Source organism: Hippopotamus amphibius, chromosome 8 (assembly GCF_030028045.1).
Source record: "Hippopotamus amphibius kiboko isolate mHipAmp2 chromosome 8, mHipAmp2.hap2, whole genome shotgun sequence".
Lineage (NCBI taxonomy): Eukaryota > Metazoa > Chordata > Mammalia > Artiodactyla > Hippopotamidae > Hippopotamus > Hippopotamus amphibius.
The window spans coordinates 13082713-13096782 of NC_080193.1; the positions used below are offsets into that span (position 1 = coordinate 13082713).

The following is a 14070-nucleotide window of genomic DNA, read 5'->3' on the forward strand; positions in this document are numbered from 1 at the left end:
AGGGCACAGATCCCATCTCAACACCTGACATGATCCAGGGTCACTCCAGATCAGGGACGGTGCCAGGTGCTCCTGGGCACACTGGGGCCGTGTTAAAACACGGGTACACTCTCCTTGACTCTCCTTCTATCTAGCCGAAGGATCCCTGGCCCTCCTCATGGAATCTGGGTCTGCCTTAGTGAGCCTCGTTCCATCAGCAGAATGCAGCAGAAGAGACACAACAGGCTCCCACGATGTAGTGAGCAAAGGCCCTGTGGTTCTCCAGAAGCAGACTGACATCATGGAAGCAGTCTGGCTCCCCTTGAGTCCACCATGCTGGATGGGTCACGTGCACATGCTCCAGTGGACCACCGAGATGGGCTCTCAGCCAAAAGCCAGTGTCCCCCACCGGTCACGGGGGTGTGTCATCCTGGACATGCAGCCTTGTCTGCCCTACAGACCTGTCGCCCCCACCAACACCTGACAGCAACCAACAAGTGCCCGGAGGCATCCTTCCCAAATTCCCGACCCACAAATCCTGAACTAAACCAAAGTGCTTCCCGGGCACCCCCTGCTTCACCTCATGCACAGTGACACCCAGCGATGCCTGGTCTTTCCACCATAAGTCGCGTTTAGGGAGCACTCCCGAGGGCTAGCAGATTGCAAGTGGATGAGATCCGGAGCACCTGAAGCATCCTGAACCCCACGAATCCCTTGAAGTTGTAGGAAGGACCATGGAAGGACCGAGGCTGCCTGTACCTCCTCCCCCTTGAGTGGGCCACAGAGGCATCAGAAGCTAAATGCTGGAGCTCTGGCTGTCCTGGATTTAGAGTCTCACACACACAGAGCCCAGGCACAGCTCAGAACCCAGGGCTTCGTGCTGGGTCCACGTGAAATTCAGGAATAATGTGTTGTACAGCAATAGTAATGAGGACACCCGCATTACCTCATCTCATCCATGCAACGGCCCTTGGAGGTAAGTTCTATAATTATCTCCCATTTTACAGATGAGGAGATAGAAGCTCCATGGAGCAGGGGGCCCCGGGGCTCAACAGCATGGTAGCCTAGACCCGAGCTCCAGAGCCTGCTTTACCATCCGTGGAGCCTGCCCCTCGGTGCACGGAGTCACCTTTGCATTCCCGTAAGCCCTGCGTGAAGGTGTGTTAGCCAAAGAAGAAAGCAACAGATCCAAAACTGAATAAACGAAACAAGTCTCCAGGCCGCAGTTTCCCCTTCTACAAAAGGGAGAAGGCTGGACCAGATGCCACCTCCTGTGATCCCTTCTACCTCTAGAACCCCTTGCTTCTAGGAATAGAGTTCCCTGTCATAGTGCCACGCCAGCTGGCATTCAGAGATCTTTAACGTCTGACACCTCCTCCGGAGCCCAAGACGGGCAGACCCCTGTCCACTTCTTCCCTGATCCAACCCAGAAAACCCTTCCTCCCAATGGATTCAAATCCCATTCATCCCACAAGGCACCCTCCCCATCCTCAATGGCCCTGGTCTTGGCCCCACCGGTACCTTGAACTCCTAGGAAGTTCCTGTTCACCTTTAACAGTGAAGCTCCCACACTTTCTCATCAGGGTGAGCGTTTAGGTGCATCTCCCAGATTTCTGCGACGTGCTTATCACCGTGACAATGTGACACTGTTCACCAAATCTTTATACCGGCGCTCCTGCCATTTAGTGACTATTTTCCTTAAATAATCAGCCTTAATTCTCCTTCCTCCCTCCCTCCCCCTTTCCTTTCCTTCTTCCCTTCCTTCCTTAGAACTTGGTCTTGGGGACTTCCCCGGTGGTCCAGCAGTTAAGATTCTGCATTGAGTGGATGTGGGTTCGATTCCTGGTCAGGGAACTAAGATCCCACATGCCTCACGGCACGGCCCCACCCCCAATAGAGAGAAGAAAAAGAACTCAGTCTCATTCTAAGCAATTCTGTCTATGAAATCAGCGTGATGTGCCTGTGTGTCTGCGGGGAGCCTCTGAAATCATCTCGTTTGTCACCAGGGGAGGGGGCACGGCAATTTGGGAAATATTGGTTTTTAGGGATAAGATGTTTTTAAGCCACAGATTAACCTTTCAAAATAACCTTAGCACGTACTTTAACCATTCAGCTAGAGGCAGGATTTGTGGGATGGTTTTATTTTCTTCTTTGTGCTTTCCCTTCGCGCTCCCATTTTCAGAATGAGCACTTACTCCTTCTGTAACTAGAAACCATACATAAATGTTGGAAAATAGCTAAGACACCCTCTGCGTGTTCCAAACCCAGATTGCTGGGTGAAGAGACAGAGAGGGGGGTGAGTGCCCAGACATTTGCCAAGCTAATCCACAAGTTATTTATGCAGGATCACTGCGAGTGAAGGCTCAGCACCCCTGCAACCCCACCCTCTCCCTTCATCAGATTGTTGGATTAGAGGAAATTTCATTCCTCCAGCTTTGTTCCCTGAGCCAGCTGTCACCGGGTGTGTGGGGGACAGGAAACAGGATTACAAGATCAACAGTGAGCCTGCTGTTCCAGCCAGGCTGTTATCACAGCGTCTCCGGAGAGCCATCTTCCCCACTTGTCACTACCTACTGCAACCTGGGAGTTGGGACCGCAGCCCAGAATAAATCCTAAACAAGGGCAAAACTGGGAGTCGTGAGGAGTTTTCTCCAACTCGGATCATTTCGGGGAGCGTGGACTAGGAACCAAGCACTCTTCGGGCACTTTCTCATAGAATTCTTACAAGAATCCCAGAAAGGGGAAGCCATATTTATTTATGCCCATTTTACAGATGAGGATACTGAGGCTCTGTGAGGTGAAATCTCTTGCCTGAGGTCACATGCTGGTGAAGGCAGACCAAGGACTGAACCCAGGTTTGTCTGACTCCAAAGTTTATTGGAGCCTCTATGCTTTGCTCCTTCTCCTCCCCAGGGAACCTCTCCAGAGAACTGGGCAGACGACCCTGTCCACTCTCCCAGCCTGGTAAGTGGTTAGTTCAGCCCTCTTGTCCCCCAGTGCAACTCCTAACCGGCTACCAAGAGACACACGGCTCAAAAACTGAGCGTTTCAATCCAACATGTCAATCACTGACTCCTCCTGAGGACCAACCACCTTTCCTTCCTTCCATCTCCAAGTGCCTACCCAGGAAGGACCCCTCAGCCAATCTGCATTAACTAGAGGATGGTTAGGGCAGCCAGTTCAGACCAAAGCAGAGTCATCTGCCTAAACATCTAATCAGCCGTGTTGTTCAGAGCTGTAGGAGAGAGTCCCCAGGACTGCTGACATGTGAGCCCTCCAACACCTGTCCTTCCCCACTTGTCTCTCCTTCAACGCCCAACATCTGTCCAACCAGCTTCCAAAGCGCAGGGCCCCGGCCTGAAGCGGGAAAGTGGTGAGGGCTCCTGGGAACAGACACATCCCGACTATGCAGTCTCGGGCGAGGGCAAGCTTCCTGGAGGAAGGAGTAGCTACAAGGGGGCTTCAGTGATGGGCGGATGATAGAAGAGGAGGGGAGAAAGATGGAGGCGGACCAAATGTGTTGTTCAAAGGGCCAAAAATAATGGAAAGAAGACAGATTTAGAGCAGCTCTTTCAGCATGATTGAGAGGGAGAGGGGACACTAGGGAGGAAAGAAGCTAGGGGGTGCGGTCAGGCTTTTGATGGAAGGTCATGATCAACCCCGCCGAGGAGCCTGGACCTGACACTGAGAGCAACAGGAAGCCTGGGAGTATTCTAGGCTGTGCAGTAAGTGTGTCTGATTTGCGTTGTACAAAGACGTCTTTGGCAGCTGCCTGGAGCATGTCCGGGAGTGGAACAGAGCTGACGTCAGGTCTAAAGAGGTTAGGAGGCTGTGGAAGGTGAGGATGGTGGTGGCTGGAACAGGCAGCCTGGATGGAGAAAGCAGGTGAATTGCGAGATATGGTAAAAAGCAGCATCAACAGGACTTGGTGACCGGATAAGATTGAAGGGGCGATTCGAACACCTTAAACCCATGATCCCACCTGCTCTTGAACTTGTGGGAAGGAGGAAAGAAGTGGGGGATGGATAAAGCCCTTCGGTTGCAGGCTGGAACCAGCCCCTACCTGCACAGCCTGGACCCCTAGCTGCAGGAGGACCAAGATGAGACTGTCCATCAACAGCTAAGCTGCCGTGATGACAGACCATAGGGTGGGATGGGGGTTTAGACACCACAGAAATAAAAACTTGGCACCCCGAGCCTATGGCCGAAAATACTTCGGCCTCTTTCACCTTTAAGCGATATTTGTTGTCAATTTTTCCACCAACAATAGATTACATCCAACTTCAATTTCCAAATGTAGACATGGAAAGCCAAAAATGCTTCTAAATAATAATTTAAGAACTTGGTTATTTTCGCCACGAAAAGCACTGTACAAATCCATGACTGTGAAGGAAACCAGTTATGAATGTGGGAATTCATATGAGTGTGGTGTACATGTCCCACCTGAAGATACCAGCATATTTATTTTTTAAAAGCATGCAAAATCAGATCCGGTAAGCCCGCTATCTGAAAACAATTTGCACCGCATGTATGTCTAAGCCCAAATTTCAAACCACAAAGCTGACAAAGCTACAGCCTTTCTCTCTTTCTCTTTCTTAGGTCTCTTCTCCTCCTTTGAATGGGTACGTCTGTCCATCTGCCCAACCCTCCCTTTTCGTGTCTTCCAGAAAGGATAAGGAAAAGCTTCCTAGATGACCTCATTTTATTTTGAAATACTAAACCCACCAAAAAGGGAAGGGGAAAAAAAAAACCTTTCTTGGTCGAAGGGATCAAGATGTATTTCTAAATTCTCTTGCCATATGGTAAGTTATTCTGGAACTCTACCAAGAGATAGAGAGAATATTTGACAAAATTGGCAACGCTTGTACAATCCTTTCAAATCAGACCAAATTCCCACTATGTCCATTTGCCACAGCCCCTTCTATTCATCACATCGGCGACCGTGACCACAGAATACGTAAAAATACCGAGCGATTTTTATCACCAGCTTCCAATCCCACCCTCCTCACCCACCCCACCACCCCACCCCTGTGCCTGGGATACCACGTGGTGTCAAGTTTGTCTGTATATCACCCCCAGGAAATCAGGCCATTAACTTCCCTTTCATTTACCTAGAGCTGTTGCAGAAAAGAAAATCATGCATCCGCTGTGACTTACGGGGGTAAAAGAGAGAAAGCGGACTTCACTAGAGGGAGAGAGACAACAGAGAAAGGGGAGAAAACTGTAGCTTTTGCTCCGTGGGCAGATGGAGACCATCAGATTCCCTCAGACACGCTCTCCCCCAAAGCTACGCGCTCCAGGTTGCCTGATAGAGGAGACCCCGTGGAGGGTTATCAGAAAGTGAGATTGAAGAGGCTCTTTCTCCTTTTTCTCGATGGCAAACAGGGTCCCATGTCTCTGTGCTTGGTCTTCTGTAGCTGCTGGCTCACCTGGGTTATTAGTGGGGGGCTGAGGATGCGGGGGGGAGGGGGGGCGCCGAGGACCCCGCTTTCTTACCTTTGCATTCTCGACATCCTGTGCAACTCCATGTCATCGCTGCCCCGGAATCCTTTGGCGAAGGGATTATTTTCAATCTTTAATTGGGTGATCTGAAGGAAGGGGAGAGAGAGAGAGAGTTCCATTTTCACTTGATTGCTACAAGACTACCTTGAGACCCGGCTAATAATAAATGTCACGGAACGCAGCCTCTGGCAACCCAAAGAAGCAAATTAAGCCAGGCACGTCAACGGGACCCACCACTTCATTCGAAAGGAGGCTTTCAAAAATGTCCTAGATCAGACCATTTTTAAAAGGGGAAAAAAACCTGGTTTTAGTTTGCCCCATTAATTGGAGTCATATTCTGCATCCTTCTGGCTGGACTGGCTTTTTTTTTTTTCCCCTAATCGTAGCATTTTGTGTTTCAAACACAGTCTTGGCCTCAATGCTTGGTACACCGCTGCCCCTTGGAAAACTGTACCATGTGGACAGTGTCAACTTCCTGCAGCGTGGCAGTCTCTATTGGGAAGGTCTCTCTCATTGCTCTCAAAATCCTACTACACCTCATTTCACGTTCATTTCATAGTTTCGCAGATAGAGTTTGCTAGCTCGGGTGGCAAATGATGTCTAATGAAATAAAGACCAACATATAGAATTATAACATATATGATAGCTACCAAACAGCTCCAAACCTCTTTAACTGCCTAAGTAAGGGGACTTCCCTGGCAGTCCAGTGGTTAAGACTCCACGCTTCCAGTGCAGGGGGCCATGGGTTCGATCCCTGGTCGGGGGACTAAGATTCTGCATGCCACTTGGGGTGGCCAAAATTTTAAAAAAAAAAAAAATTGTCTAGGTAAGGAAGAGAGAGCCCTCTTCTTGGAAATTTTTGTTGCAATATACAAAACTTAGTGATAGAACAGGGTCTTTGGTTCAAGGACCAGAACCTTCATGGAAACCATCAACACATACTCTGCTAGCACGAGCGTACAGTAGCAGATGTAGGTGAAAGACTGCATTTCTATGCAGTCTGCTAGAAGTATTTCCTAAAAGCTGTGTGTGAGTTGAATTTTTATACATCAAACCACTTTATAGACGCCGGGGCGGCATTCATCAGTGACCAGTCATTCAAAGGTCACCTTCACCCTTGTTATCACACCTATATAGTCCCTGTCCACTGGTCTGCTTAATATTTTTATTTACATAAAGCCACTTTTGATTTCAATTTATGTTAGAAAAAAATTATATCACTTCTCTATATGTCAAAGTGGAATCACTTGCTAACATAAAATAAAAAGAAAATAAGCATATCAGATTTCCTCTATTGGTACCCACAGAAAGTTCCAAACCTAAGGCCTGCCTTCTTTTTGTTGCAAGGGGAAATTAGAGAAGTATTTAACATAAACTGGTACTGAAGTAAGTCTCCCTCTCTCTCTGATAGATGAATACAAAGGTAACTGGAACAAGAACAGTTTTTTCTGTGATCCCATCATCTTCAAATACCCACAAAACCATCTCCTCTACCCCCAGTAGCATCATTATAGAGTCTGAGAAACCCAGTCGTTGCCTTGAGAAACTAAGCATAATTAATGACTGCCCCCACATGTGTCCATTTGGGGGCAAGCATTCTGGTATGTCTTGTCTTCTGGCAGAGGTGGTTTTATAAAGTTTCCTTCTAACTCCAAGACTCTCTCACGGACATAAAATTACTACATGTGTGTGTTTCACAACAAATATGTAAAATGAACCTTTTTTAAATGTTATATGATCCCAACCCTATGACATTTTGGAAAAGGCAAACCTATGGGAACAGCAAAAAAGATCAGTGGTTGCCGGGGGTCAGGAGGAAGGGAAGGATGAACGAGAGAAGTGCAGAGGATTTTTAGGGCAGTGAAATGATCCTGTGGGATACATCATGGTAAAGACGTGTCATTATATATCTGTCTAAACCCACAGAGTCTGAGGACTTCCCTGGCAGTGCAGTGGTTAGGACTCGCACTTCCACAGCGGGGCACGGGTTCGATCCCTGGTCTGGGAACTAAGAGTCCACATCCCTTGCGGCACAGCCAAAAAAAACACCAACCCACAGAGTCTACAACTCCAAGAGTGAACCCCAACGCAAACTACGGCCTCTGGGTGATGATGTGTCAATCAATGTAGGTTCATCAATGGTAACAAATGTCCCACTCTGCAGGGGATATTGATAGTAAGGGAGCCTGCACAGTGTCAGGGGACAGAGGGTATACAGGAACTCTCTGTACTTTCCACTCAACTTTACTATGAACCTGAAACTGCTCCACTCCAAAAAATAAAATCAATTTTACAACGTTTTAAATATGTGGGTGTATTTCTGTGTATACGCATTCCCCCCTCCTTCATTTTTTTAACTGTATCCATTCCTGCAACGGGTTCTGATTTTGAATGGACGCCTCAGAATGAGTAGATACATCTATAAAATCTCTTTAGAAGACAGTCTTGAACGTGTGCACTCCTCAACTCAATTCCGAGTCCAAAAGCCCATCACCCAGTGGGGCTTTCTTTCTCACTCCAGTTTTATGACAATACAATGCAACCCAGTTGACCATAAATCAGTTTTTAAAGGGAAGGGGGAGAAATTCCCAACAACTTAAGTAAAAATTAGATTCTTTTTAAAACGGGGTGGAGGGAACCCTTACCCTACTTTCTGTGCCCCCCACCCAGCCACACACCCAGTGACGGAAGCCAGCCCTTGAAAATACTGAGGACAATAAGCCGAGAAGGGTGTGGCATCAGGGCTGAATAAATGCCTATTCCAGGACGTCACTGCTCCACCAAGAGCTCAGGACAAAAAAAATTACCCTGAGGGAAAAAAAAAGAAAAGGGTGGGTTTGGGTATTTTATGAGCACAAATCTTTTGCTCAAACCCATTCCTTGCACCTCAAACAGATTAACCACTACCTAGTTCTTGCTCTGATCACCAGAGCTTCCAAAAACACAGCAGCAGAGGAAACGAACAATTTGCTAAATGTACGCTTAGGTGTGTGGATCTTACCTATGCCTTGCTTCAGACTTGAGTGTAGATGCCTATTGGACATAAGAATTACCCCTGAGAAATGTTAACATGCAAGCTTAGGTGCAGGTGAAAATGTCCATCTTATTTCACACTTGTCCCCTCACTTACCATAACCCTGTCTATGAAACTCCCTTCCTAACACGGAGCTAGTCACTCACGGGCACACAAACCGATACACCTGGATGTCTGAGTTCTACCAAAAGGCTCTACTGAAATCGACTTCCATTCATCATACAATCGTACTCCCTCCAAAATCAGCATAAAACCGGATATCCGGGGGAGGGGGCGCGGGTGGGAGAAAAACAAATATAAATGCCAGCTCCAACCAGTGAGACAGAGGTTGTAAAAATTAATGAGAATAATTGTTGTGAATTCTCGCTTTTGACAAAAAAAAACAACAAAAAAAAACCCCTCCCGAGGGCCAAAAATCTTAATTATGTCTCTCTATTAGGGGTTCATTTCCTGGTCCCAACCAGAAATCTCATACCTCATAAATACAGGCTCCGTACACAATGATTTAAGCAGGAGGAAAATGCCTTTTAATGGCAAAGTAAGTTAATATCGGGGGGGGAGAGACATGCTTGCATACAAAGCCATTGTTGCAAAAGCAGGGAAATGAAATGCCCATGTGACCTTTTTTTAACACCTAAATATTTCTAGGGATTGCTCTGCGAGCTGCTGACAACTGCAGCACAAACCTTACAAAAACGTGTTTCACAGAGTGGACGTCGCTGGGGAAGATTCCAGCGTTTAAATATCTTTTTCAAACTGTCAAGCATCTGGGGAAATAACTCCCAAATCCAGCTAGGGATCACAGCTGGGCTCCGGAAATGCGTCCTGTCATTAGGAACCCCGTGGTAGACGGGTGTGTGACAGCAACATAAGAAATAAACCCTGTCACGTACCTGCCGCCACCTGGTACCTGCATCCAAAGATCAGTCTGGAATCACTAAGCCCTTTGGACCCAAAATTGGTGGCTCATATTTTTCCAAATTGTCCTGGCAACTTAATCACATAGACTGCTTTTCTTTCCCTATGCACTTAACCAATGCATAACGCTTGGCAAACAGTCCCTGGGCTGACAACACAGTCAGGGAATGAACCAACTAAACCACAAAGACTAACATTTGTAGTTGTGTTTCTACCACAGGCGTAAGGATGTATTTAAAAATCTCAGTCTTTCAGATTCGAAAATCGGGTAGGCAAAGAGTTTTCCAGAATCTGCGTTTTAGACGGAGTTGCCCTGTTAATAAATTGATAAGTTGAGTAGTCAATCAATGGAATCTTCACTAACCATCTGTGCTGACTCCGTACCAGGCTCTGCATGACACATGTTCCCTGGATTACCTCATTTTAATCCCCACAAAGATAATAATACCCCCCCCAAAAGTATTTTCTTATCCCCATTTTACAGACGGGAAGACTGAGTTAAATAATTTGCCCCAGTCAAATGGGTTGGAACCCAGGCAGTCTGCCTCCAGATGCTTACCCTAACCCTACACGAGGGTGAGGAACAGCTCAGGTGGCTTCTCCCCATGAAGCCAGGAGTCTCAACATCCCGTCCAGGTGGGACAATAAAGTAACAAAATAGAGTCTACAAATCACACTCAATCCGACCCGCTTATTTAAGTCACACATCATATATCCATGCAGGGAACGTCTGCAGGGGACTGGATTCGACTGGAAAAATCCCCTGCTTTAAACTTCCTCTTGACAAAGAAAATAGATGCCTTTGGTACTCGATAACTAAAAAGTGGGGGAAACCTCACATGGGGGAGAGTGATTGAAAGTGGTCTCCTATGAAATCCTTCTTCTGGATGACAGGCGGCCTAAAAAGACCTATATGTACAGCTCAACCAGGCTCCCCCACCCAACCAATGAAGAAAATCAGCAATTCCTGTTGATCCTCAAATACACCTACATCCATCTCTCAAATTATTCTAAGCATCATTTCATGATGTAGGTAGTCAAATCATGATGCTGTACACCTGAAACTCAAACAGTACATCTGTCAATTATATCCCAATAAAACTGGAAGAAAAAACAAAAACAACAAGATATACATATATCCAGATGCATCTTTAGAGACTCACGTTTTGAGACCCATGAGCATTTAGATACACAATCTCCTAGACTGTGTTCAAAACTCACACGTACATATCCCACTGCACAGGTACTCCACACACATATAGGTCACCAAATATATTCATGGGAGGAGATATTAAAAAAAAGTAAAGAACGAAATCTAGGGGGTGTTGAGTAAGTTCAGAAGTGGCTACAGTGATGGTTTCATGGGTATACAGTTGTCAAAGTCAGCAAATTGAGTTCTTCAAATATTGCAGTTTATTGTATGACAGATATGCAACAATAAAACTGTAAACAGAGAGAGAAAGACTGCATGTTCTCCCAGACTACCCTCTCCTGATGGATCCCTAAGATTTTTACTACATAGAACTTCGGAATTTCCCCCAAAGGACCTGAACATCTACATGTGTTTTTAACAGGTCACTTTCACGTGTCTATCACTTCCTGTCCTCTCTGGATGAACCTGGGTTTTCTTGGCAGGAAAAAAAAAAAAGATCCGACCTATTTTTGGACCCTCTGTCAGGACTAGGAGGCTCTAAGCATATCTATATGGAGAACAGAGAGTCCTGGTTGCTATGTTTTCCATATTTTTCCCCTGTGGCCATCACCACAAAGTTAAACATAGGTTTACAGCAGCCATGGAGGAAACAGGTTTCTAGCAGCCAAACTTAAATTAGCCTGAAACAGTGCTGTGACTTTCAGGGTACTTGACCTTACTTTTTTGCGCTTATTGGTTCAACCAGTGGGAATACCTAAAACAAAACAAAACAAAACACCTTCTTTCCCTTTAAAAAGTAATTGTATTGGGGCTGGAGGGAGGGGTGAGTTTCCTGACGAAAGGAAGCTCTCTCAAGGCCTGGGATCCTGGACAGGCGGTGTGGCCTAGAAGGGACCATCCATCACAGCTTGGCTTGGTCCCTGACAATCTGAATTTGGAGATTGCCCACAGCATTTCGTAACTGCCCTGGCTTCCCTGCAGCGGGGATTAGCCAACACACAGCCTGTGTGAAATGACCTTCAAGTGGTGACTGGAGGCTTTAGGGTGCTAAGCCCGTCTCTCCCCCTACCCTGGCCTCTCCTGCCTGGCTCTACAGCCCCTAGAGCTTCCCGCCACCCCACTCTTCCCTTGTAGGTGAGGGAAGGAGAGGGGCTGTAGAGGGGTAGGGGCACCCGATCCCCACATCCACATGACCCGCCCTCAGGGATCCCACAGGGACCTCCTCCTTTCCCCTCCCACAGCCCTCTAACCCCAAATCACTTCAAACTAGGCCCAATAGTCTACAGTCCCACAATGGCAGCGGCCCCTCCCCAGCCCCTATATCTTGCCTTTCCCGATTCCAGATCTTTCCATAACGAGGCTTAGCAATGCTTCAATCCTGCCCTCCCCGCCAGTAAAACGAATCCACGTGCCCTCAGGTTTATAAAGAACACACATGAACCATGACAAATGAAGACAAGCCCTTTCTCCTAAACAAGGATAGAAGATACTACCCACCCCACCTCAACCTGTGGTTATGGGGCTCCCTGTTCCAACATCACCGTCAAGCTTTGAACAGCCCAAATCAGGGCCTGGATTTCCAACAGCATAGGGGTCTCATGGTGACGCAATCCATCTGCGACATCCTGCCTCTACACCATACTGCGGCCACCAAACAACGTGTTGACCGCTCACATGCCTCTCCTCCCCAGGCTGTGTTTTTTGCAGGATTTTATTTAAGTCGCCAGAGCTTTGCTCCAGGCAGCTGGTGACACACACAGGTTGCTCAGGTTTTGCTTTTGTTTCAGCAATGCCAACCTTGCTTTAGTATGCGGCCCGGGGTCAGTACTCGCTGAAACAGTTAAGGAAGCATCTGGGAAAATCCAAGCTCAAGGTTTCCGGCAACTTTGCCACCTGCCCTGATTGGAGTTGAAATGCATCCAAAAGGCAGAGTGGAAAAAAAAAAAAAAGGCAGAGTAGAGGAGGGAAGGACACGGAGCACCGCCCCACACACACACAGAAAAGGTGGCCCCAGGAAGGGTGGCACCAGGTCCCCACCCAAGAGCATGAAGCCAGCCAATATCGGGACCTTTCTTCTCACTGAACATTTCGTGACTGCAGCGAGATGCCTTCTTGTTACATCTGAGTACCAATCACTGACACCACATGGTCATCTATGGTTTGACAATTTTGTTTCTATCTGCTGTGAATGTGTGTGTGTGTGTGTGTGTGACTTTCGTGCCAACCCCATGAACGGAGTACAAATAGCTGAGATCCTTAGGCTGCAGTTCTGTCCCTGCCCCAGCCCCCTGAAATAGAAGCTGGTGACCACTGTGCGGAGGAATAACGGCGCCCATAAAGCTAAAGGTTTTAGCAGGAGACACCTATAGATTCATGCAAACAAGCGGGCAGCCCCAGGCCCGCTGGTCCCTGGGTACTGGGCTTACCTTGTGGTTCTGGTAGGAAGTCACCGCAATAAACGCCGTCTCAGGAAAGACATGGGTACAGAACGCGGTATTTTTTGAGCCAAATCCATTATTTTCGTCCGCTTTCACAATGTGTAATCTTGGCTGGTATTTGTGCATGGAATTCAGAATAATCTAAAAATAATAAAGAAAATGAGATTGTAAGAAAAATCAAAACCTCTTTGTTTCCATAAAACCCCACTCTCCACCCCAAAATTAAGTTCTTTATATAGGCTCTCGGAAAAAAGGTCCCCTTTTTTTTTCTCCTGTTTTTGAAAAGAAGCCAGTGACTTCATTAAAAAGAAACATTTCAAAGATGACAATTTCCATCTGAAAAAGCCAGGGTAATATTCCAGGAATCTACCCAAAGCACACTCGGCAGTAAATCAGAATTCTTAATAAAGTTTGTTTAATAAATTAACTCCCTGCGTAGGGCACTTCCCACCCAGGGGGAGTGAAGCAAGTTTGGGGCAAAGAAATTGGCACCCCCCAAGGAAGCCTATGCAACAATTTTGCAAAGAAAGGAGAGCAGAAACAAACAAACAAACATACATACATATAAATAACTACAACCTCCCCCCCACCAAAAAAAAAAAAAAGCTCAAAGAGATGCAAAGAAAGAGACCAAGCATTTGCAGAACTGGAATAAAGATTGCAGGCTTGGTCCTTTGTTTGGAAAATGTGCAAAGTGGAGTCAATGATAAAGAGAGGAAAATGGGGGGGGGCCTCTAAGGATGTGAGTGGGGGAGGGAAATACCCACCCTTGCCCCTAACATCAAACAGGGATCTGGGTGCCCTTGAGATTCCAACTTCCCAACATATCAGGATCCACAACCAGAATTATCTCCAGACTTGGCCCCAGACACACCTGTGGCATCTGCTTTGGGTGGGGGGAATAGTTTTCTCCTTCCTTTCTATCTCTTCCATGTTTGGGGAGGGGTCCCAGGGACTAGTGGGATCTCACTGCTGTAGCTCTACTCTTATTACGGCCACCACTGTGACTATTAGGAGGGCGCCTGCAGGCACCACGCTCTGGCTGG

The 14070-nt window shown here is 47.0% G+C and overlaps 1 protein-coding gene across 1 annotated transcript in view; it reads right to left on the minus strand.

The window, feature by feature from the left end:
* Positions 1–14070, minus strand: part of TBX5 (T-box transcription factor 5) — a 45458-nt gene that overhangs the window by 21563 nt on the left and 9825 nt on the right. The window contains exons 6-7 of the mRNA XM_057746115.1: positions 13013–13165; positions 5476–5567 (exon numbers count right to left, since the gene is read on the minus strand). Coding sequence (XP_057602098.1) covers positions 5476–5567; positions 13013–13165 — 245 coding nt within the window. The remainder of the gene's footprint in view (positions 1–5475; positions 5568–13012; positions 13166–14070) is intronic.